This window comes from Serpula lacrymans (assembly GCF_000218685.1).
Source record: "Serpula lacrymans var. lacrymans S7.9 unplaced genomic scaffold SERLAscaffold_8, whole genome shotgun sequence".
NCBI lineage: Eukaryota > Fungi > Basidiomycota > Agaricomycetes > Boletales > Serpulaceae > Serpula > Serpula lacrymans.
Window position 1 is genome coordinate 2,267,071 of NW_006763297.1, and position 8,209 is coordinate 2,275,279.

At 46.1% G+C, this 8,209-nt stretch overlaps 3 protein-coding genes across 3 annotated transcripts; 2 read left to right on the forward strand and 1 right to left on the reverse strand.

Moving 5' to 3' along the window:
- Positions 1–426: 426 nt before the first annotated feature.
- On the forward strand, positions 427–1,721 carry SERLADRAFT_470759 (uncharacterized protein; the record flags this gene model as incomplete). The annotated part of the gene is made up of 4 exons (XM_007319769.1): positions 427–637; positions 696–761; positions 819–1,151; positions 1,212–1,721. The coding sequence occupies 4 exons, from the start codon at positions 466–468 to the stop codon at positions 1,490–1,492; spliced, it is 852 nt and encodes a 283-aa protein (XP_007319831.1).
- Positions 1,722–1,791: 70 nt separating this feature from the next.
- Positions 1,792–3,982, reverse strand: SERLADRAFT_409226 (uncharacterized protein; the record flags this gene model as incomplete). The annotated part of the gene is made up of 13 exons (XM_007319770.1): positions 1,792–2,052; positions 2,110–2,345; positions 2,398–2,584; positions 2,643–2,704; positions 2,760–2,844; positions 2,899–2,956; positions 3,008–3,057; positions 3,117–3,203; positions 3,260–3,299; positions 3,358–3,375; positions 3,434–3,447; positions 3,499–3,589; positions 3,642–3,982. The coding sequence occupies 13 exons, from the start codon at positions 3,980–3,982 to the stop codon at positions 1,792–1,794; spliced, it is 1,530 nt and encodes a 509-aa protein (XP_007319832.1).
- Positions 3,983–4,141: 159 nt separating this feature from the next.
- SERLADRAFT_470763 (uncharacterized protein) lies at positions 4,142–5,462 on the forward strand (the record flags this gene model as incomplete). The annotated part of the gene is made up of 6 exons (XM_007319771.1): positions 4,142–4,358; positions 4,426–4,568; positions 4,618–4,734; positions 4,791–4,895; positions 4,950–5,070; positions 5,124–5,462. The coding sequence occupies 6 exons, from the start codon at positions 4,167–4,169 to the stop codon at positions 5,256–5,258; spliced, it is 813 nt and encodes a 270-aa protein (XP_007319833.1).
- Positions 5,463–8,209: the final 2,747 nt, after the last annotated feature.

Sequence of the window (8,209 nt, forward strand, 5' to 3'; positions counted from 1 at the left end):
TTTACTTGAACTATACTGGAATTTAACCATCTGGTTTTCCAAAACTATACCATGGAAATAGGGTATTAAAGCCATATCATAGTGATATGGATACATACAACTATACTTTGATAAATGGCGTGGTAAAACCACACTGTAATACGCTGCTATGGTTTCATAACTGTATCTGGGTAAACAGTGTATCAGAACCATACTAATACTATAGTATAATAATATGGGTGTATGGGACCATACTTCAGTAAACAGTATATTAAAACCATACAATAATACACACTATAGTTTCATAGGACCATACTTTAGTATATTTAGATTATATGGTTTCACAAGATCATCCTTCAATAAATAGAATATAGGAACCCCGAAAATGACGCTAATCTGTGCTGTACGCTTATGTAATCCGTGTCATAGAGCGAGCCTGAGGGCTGTGGGCAATTCCTGATCATAGTCCAGTACTTACTGTCCACAATGTCTATGTTTGACAAGTTCAAGAAAGGTGCGCAGAAAGCTGGCCTTCAAGCGACGAGCTTCGTCATGGATAGCTCGTCAAAAGTCGCCACTGGATCAAGAGACTTTGTACAAGGATTCGGTTTGCCAGGAGAAGCAGAGAAGGCGGCTAAGATCCTAGACAGCTTCTTGGGTACGTTTGTGGTCCTTACAGCACTTACAGTGCGAGTATTTACTTCGACCTATCGCAGCTGACCCTGATCACCCTGAATCTGCGTTGAACTCTATCCCAAAGGCTGTCTTACAGCGTGCGCGAGGTGAGCAGTAACCGCCAGATAAATGCAGTGCAGCAGTTTTCAACAGAGGTGTAACAGGACTTGCCGTGTTCCAAGTCATCAAGGCTGGATTTGTTTTCTCTGGTAAAGCTGGCTCGGGAATCGTCATTGCACGACTTCCCGATGGCTCTTGGTCGGCCCCTTCATGCATAGCTACAGGAGGTCTTGGCTGGGGTTTACAAATTGGCGCAGATATAACGGATTTTGTGGTTGTGCTCAATAGCGAGGATGCAGTCAGGGCGTTCTCAATCGGCGGTAATGTCACGATTGGCGGGAATATCAGCGCTGCTGCGGGCCCTATTGGTACAGGAGGAAGTGTACAGGCAAGCTTGGCGCACCCAGCACCAATGTTCTCTTATTCCAAATCAAAGGGTAAGTGGCGTACGATCCAAAGTTAGTAAAACGCAAACTAGGAATATTTTCACCTTGCAGGTCTCTTTGCTGGCCTGTCTTTGGAAGGAACAGTTTTGATTCAAAGGGCAGATGCTAACCGCGAGTTCTATGGATCCAATGTCCCTGCCCGCGATATTCTTGGTGGCCGAGTACCTCCACCTGAAGTAGCTTCCCGGCTTTATGAAATCATAGAGGCTGCAGAAGGCTTAGACGAATCTGGAGTTCCGGAAGCTGCGTACGTTCCCACTGCCACCGGTGAACACATGGGAGTAGGAGGCATGGGGGGCCATCACACTGTATTCGACGCTGAGGGGCAGTAAATGCTAGTTTTCAGGAGGCTTTGGAGAGGAAGACATGACAAGTTGGCTGCTGTATACGATAACGAAAGTCCTAACGTCTAGTGATGTTTTTCATTGTTTGCATATTTCCTTAAATCTTTTACTGTAGTAAGAAAGTTCAGATTCACCTATGACTGGGACTCAATGCCCCCATTCTCTTCTGTGAGACCAAGTACATATCTCCGATAGCCAATAAATGTAGCCGTTGCTTCATAAACTGGATATCCAATTACTGTAAGAACATCTAGATGGTATCATAACATAGGCTCATGGTGAATATGTTAAAACTTGAAGTAGGGGTCCCAGAAACTCCTGGTCCCATTCGTGCTTGCCGTGTTCTCGATACCAAGCAACCTCATCACGAGACTGTAGATTTGCACGTTATCAAACCCTTTCATGATGTAGTGATCGTCAGACGTAGAGTCCCATGCTTCCACAGACTCGGACAGAGAAGAAAGGGATGACTTTGCCCCATGGGAGAATGGACCGTGCGCGACAAACATGGCTCGCATAGATGGCTCATCGTTGTCATAACCATGGTTCTGTAAAGCAGCAAAATATGTATAGGTGACTTCAGGCTGAAACAGGATTCTACTTACCCCTTTGGAGACACCGCTCTCTCCTTCCACTCTGTTTGTCAGAGCATAATGCATGTTTGGCACGACGTAGATAGGGGCGATACGATAGTGATTGGCAAAGTGATACCGCTCTGGCATCGTTTCGTGGGTGAACACGTCAAACCGTCCGGGGTTCAAACCTGCTTCATTAAGGAGTATATCAAGGTATTTAGATTCGTTAGTTCCGGGTTTGAAGCGCAATCCGGCAGATGGCCAACCTGGATAAGCCATTAAACAGATATAAGTTATTACGGAAGGAATGCAGCGCACCATCACTGTGCTCAATTAGGTCATAACCTTCTCCAAGAATATCATCAAGATAGACCCACTCGGGGTGGCTGGTGTCAGTCATACCATGATCACTGACGAAAATAATGTCGACTATATCCGTGAGGTTTCGTTCCTCTAGTGAGTTGTGAAGATCTTTCGCGAAAATGTCTACTTCCGCTAACGTTTTCTTTATTATGAAATTTGAATGAGAAAAATAATCTCAAAGTTAAAGAGTAGCAACTAACGTTAGTCAAAGCCGACATAGGACCAGTGAGATGACCAGCTTGGTCCAGAGAAGGGTCGTATGCTAAGTGCAATAAGCTAATCAAACAAGTTAGATTGCGCATGAAAATCAAACATACCCATGATGAGCTGAGGCCTTGTTTCAAGAGGAAAATCTATCCAGGTCATAATTTGATCGAGCTTCTCCTGAAGAGGGACTAGGTTCTTCATACAGGTTTTCAGAAACAACTTCAATATATCAGCAAAAGGTATAATTACCCTCCAAGGAATATAGTACGTAGGTGAACACCCCGATGTTGTCACTGGAGGACCAGGCCTGCGTAAACCGATAAGTATATGCGCAGGTAGTTCTGGCGAATCCACTAACCACATTAAATTAGCTGTTATCGCACCAGATTTCTCTGCTGTCTCCCACATCTAAAAAAATTGCTGCAATCAAAAAACTAGGTTGAATATTCAGCTCTCGGGGCACCCACTGGTTCGCCGAACCACCAGGAGGAATTCCAAGACGCCTCGGGACGATTGTATGCAAATTCACTGCGAATTACAGGATCCCAGAAGTTCTGTACGGAGTCAAATGATTGAGTTCAACAGTCGCCCCATATGCTGCAGAACTTACGTTGGCAATGATACCATGGGATTCCGCATATAGCCCAGTCCTGCGCAAAAATAGTATATAAGTAATGAAGAATTGATAAAATATTGTTCCTGACTTACATCAATGCCCAGTGATTGCTTAGCACGATAACTTTATGTCAATCCTCTGCGTGTGTGTGAAAGATAAGATACTCACGGGAACGTCAAAGTCTATTGCAATTTAGCACCACGTCTCACAAGATACTGACGGCTCAAACTTACTGGGAAGATAGGTTTCATGTATTTAGCTCTGAGGCCTTTCTTACTGATATCGAGCAAGTGGGGTGTAAAGCCTCGGTCCAGATAGTCTGCCCTAAAAGATAACTTTAAAAGGCATCATCAATGGTATTAAGAGCTAAGTGTACCGTAAGCCATCTATGGATACGATGAGCACAGTTTTCTTGAACTCGTGAGTCCCATTCGAATAGAGTGTGTCGTCTGCACCAGGAGCGGGAGATGCCGCACGTAAAGTGGACAGAACCTTGGCCAGAGCGCCACCAAATATGAGTGCTATGAGAACACCTGCGATAGTTGCGTATTTCTTTTCGCGAGAAGATCTAGTGGGCTGGGGCTTGTCCTGGTCCTCCAGGTCGCATGGTTGACCTTGCACGTATTCTGGTAGGTTTGCATCTTCCAGAAGACCTACGAGCTCGTCTTCAGTCGCCGGTGAGTTCGCTTTCGCTTTCTTGGTATTTGGGTGAGACATTTCTTCTGCTACACAATGGGGAGCTGTGCGGGCCACTGTAGAGGTAAAAGGCAGAGGACGTGAAGAAGAACCGAGGAATACGAGTATGGTATCGCTTTAGACTTGACTGCTTTTGGTCTGTATTCGTTACATAAGCATCCTATTCGTGTAAATTCCCACGATCACATACTAGATCGAGTCCACCATGTTCGCGTTCCTGCAGACGTGGCTTTCGTGGTTATGGCTCCAGCTGCAGAATGTTATCCTTGCCGTCCTCGCTGCAGGTCCCATTCCACGCCATATCGCATTCGTGATGGATGGAAACAGACGCTATGCTAGGCAGAAGGGTTACAAGGTTCAGGTTGGACACGCTGAGGGCTTTACTACTCTACAAAAAGTAGGTTGGTTGTCGTGTTCAGACGCGGGATCAAATTATCTCATATGGATTTAAATACGTTTGCCAGATTCTCGGAATATGTTTAAAGCTCAATGTTCGCTGCGTAAGCGTATATGCATTTGCCATAAACAACTTTAAGCGTCCCAAGGAAGAAGTAGACGCGCTAATGGCTTTGGCGGAGGAAAAACTTGTAAAAATATGTGAACATGGGTATGTCCACTCCCTGAAAGCTTCATGTTGGGTGATCAACGGTGTAAAGAGAGCTGTTGGATGAATACGGCGTACGGCTTAACGTACTGGGTGATACAGCCCTTTTGCCTGCTCATGTACAGGACATCGTAACGAAGGCGGAGAATATGACGCGACAAAACGACAAGTGAATACTACTTTTTTCTTTGATCAATTCTGAAGGTGATCATGCGGTTATTATAGAGCAATTCTAAATATCCACATGCCATATGCCTCGCGGCACGAGATAACAATGGCAGTACAGGCAGCTGTTAACAAATCGCTGGACGCTGGTGAAGGTGATGACCCGTAAGTCTTCATGTTATTTGTTCTCCGTACTTAATCTCATGCATTTATACAAAGCCAAATCACCGAACAGGACATTGAGGATCAGTTAATGACATCTCGCGTGGGTAGTCCTCCTTTGGACATCCTAGTTAGAACGAGTGGTGTCAAGAGACTGAGTGACTACCTACTGTGGCAGGTATGCATCCACTTATACCGCTCGTCCGCCATAAAACTGACTTTTGCGTTTAGTGCTGCGAAAATACACAAATACACTTCGTAGACACATATTGGCCTGACTTTGGTTTGTGGGATTTCATTCCTATTTTACTTGAATTCCAGCAAAAAATATGGGCTCAAGAACGGACAACGAAAAAAAAGCTATAGTTCTTTATAATTCTCTCTGTACACTCTTTAACCTTATCACCCCACCTCAATTGCATTGGGACACGCTCCGGCACAGCTGCTCATTTCAAGAACTATAGTGATAATTAACAATAGCATATATACGTAGTTTTAGACATTCTATAGAGGTACATAAACTGAAAAACACTGTTCACAGGCACGCAAAAAAAAAACATTTTCTACTCTTCTGAAATCCGCTCGAAGAACTGTCTCAATGTACCCGACAAGACCTCCGGTAATGCCTCGACGCTGCGTAAAACGACATAGTAATCAAAGGGGAAAGAATCCATATAACGCTCCATTTGCAGCTCCATCCTCCCGTCAACCATCTTGTATGCCACTTGATTCATGGAAAGTATCGAATTCTGTGAACCAGCTAACTCGCTGGATGTGCGATTGTCAGTCGAACCAGCAGCAGAATGAAGGGAGTCGATCACGATGAAGACAATCATAACCCGCTGTCCTGCGGCTCTTCTGAGCATAGCACGTAGTCGATCATGGTCCTGACAAATACCATCGGATATTATTATTTCTAGTTGCCATAAATCGGCAGCAGAGGCAGAGCGCATGGAGCGACCCTCTCTCGCGACTTCAAGAACCTTCAGACTGGTCTCCACGAGAGACAGAACATTCGTGGCTTTTTGATCAAACCGGAATGCGTTGACGACTTTTGTTCCTGCTTGGTCGGTAAAAGGACCTTCATCAAATCCGTGGATGATATCTACTGCTTCCCCGAACTTGGCAATCGCAATGTCGCCCACCTCCAACCGGCTGAGGGCCTTCGACACGAGCGCTAAAGTCTCATAAGCTAGATGAACTGAGTGGGACTCAGCCATAGAACGAGAGTCATCAAGTGCAATGAGGATCTGATACTCCCGTTGGCTTGGTCGCGTTCGTCGGAGCCATATCTTGTCCTTTGTATAATCACTAGCAATGTATGGTATGATTTTTTTCATATTAAGCCGCTTGCCCGTACGGTAATCACCCTTGAGTCTTGTTGCCATTGTTGGTTCGAGGATTAGTCGCAATTGCTCGCACAAGGCGTAGGATAAATCATGGGTAAGCGTTTCGTATAACCGCCAGATACGCTCAGCTCCGTCTTCAGAGTAACTCTGTGCTTGCCACGTCCTGAGCTCGGCTTCAGCACGATCAAAGGTGACCTCCTCTGAGTCATCCATGTCCGATTCGGCTTTCATTAGAGACGCGTCCGGTACGGAAGGGAGAGGTTCTTTGGAGCCATTACTGCGTGACTCTATCTGAGCAATAGCTCCTTCCACATCGTCCTGCACTCCCTCCGTTGAAGGTTTGGCGTGAAGCGAGGAAATTGGTTGTATCTTTTCCTGCTGTTCTGTGGGAGAGATATCCATATCCATCGCTGCACCGGCTTCATCTTTTGGCTGATCATGGTCCACTAATTTCAGATCATTTAATTTAGCAACCTGCTCCTCCCCTGCAGGTCCCAGCGCCTGCATATCGTGGTCGACATTTTCGGAGTAATCATATTCCACCTGGTCAGGAGGTTTATCAGATTGTTTAATTGGCTCTTTGACGGAAGCATCGCCATCAAATATTTCTTGGAATCTCTGCTGAATTTCTTTGAGTGCATCGCCAAGATTCCGCATAGGGTTATTTGCAAGGTCGTTGCTTTCCTGAGAAGATCCTTCGCCACGCTGAGTAGCCGATGTGGACGTTTCAACTGCCTGGGACGCATCAAGTAGATCGTTCCGAGATTGCTCCTCGGGTCCACTTGGTTCCATTTGCCTAAAGTAATAATAAGCAAATATTGTAGGCCTGGCTAGTCCTGACTTACCCAGTTTGTTCAAGCGCGTTTTCAGATGCCTTCGGCTCCATGTCGTCAGGTTTCATCTCTCCAGAAGATCCAGACGTTTGGGGTTCGGTTGAACCATCCTGACCTTGCGTGGGATCATCCATTCCTGATTCCCCTTCGCCTGCTGACAAGTCAGGTTGAGCAACGGCACCGGCGTCCATCTCATTGTCACCCTCATCTCGAGTATCGTCTCCTTCCATGTTGTGTGGTGGCTCCATGACATCATCCTCATCCAGCGGTTCTGAGCCATCATGAGGAGTATCATCCTTCATAGGCACGTCGGTATTTTCATCTAGCTGGCCTTCGTCTTCACTAGCAATATCCTCGGCATCCGGTGGTCCTTGCAGATCATCTTCCAGTTTCATATCTTCAGGGAGATCCAGTGTGTCAGCATCCGGAATGTGATTGTCGATGGGCGCCCCATTGGCATTAGGAAAATCGCTATCCTTATCTTCTTGGTCGTGTTCCGAGTTAGCGGCGTCGTCACCAACATCGTCCATGGAATCACCTTCCCGAGTCTCCTCTTCCTTCTTGCTGTCTATTGGCTTATCGCGCTGCTTTTCCTCCTTTTCCTCCTTTGCTACTACATCGGAATTGTCCTCATTTGCAGTGGAACGATCTTGTTGTGTTTGATCCATCTCGTTGGAATCGGGGCCTGACTCGTCTCCCCAAAGCTTCTCGTCAACAGCAGAAGGGTCTGATGGACCTAAATCTTCGATCTGTTCATCCAATTCTTGGTCACTCTCGCTGTCTGAGCCCTCGTCTTGGGAGCCAGTGTCCGGTACGTCTTCCATTTCTCCTCCAAAGTCATCCCCCATCTCAATGGCATCCTTGTCATCGCCGTGCTCCTTTTGCGCAGCATCTTCTGCATCATCACCTTTGAGTCCCTCTACTTGACTTTCGTCTTCAATTTCCTTGCTAACATTTTCCGACCCTGCTCCTTCTCCCAATCCTACTCCACCAGTAGCTTCTCCCGAGTCAGGACCCGAGCCAGAGTCTTCTACGTCAGGAGGTGTACAAAACCCTTGTTTTGCTACGTTATGCATGACAGAACACAACACAAAACAAAGCTTAAAGAGCGCTTTGATCCATTCAGCAAGAGCCA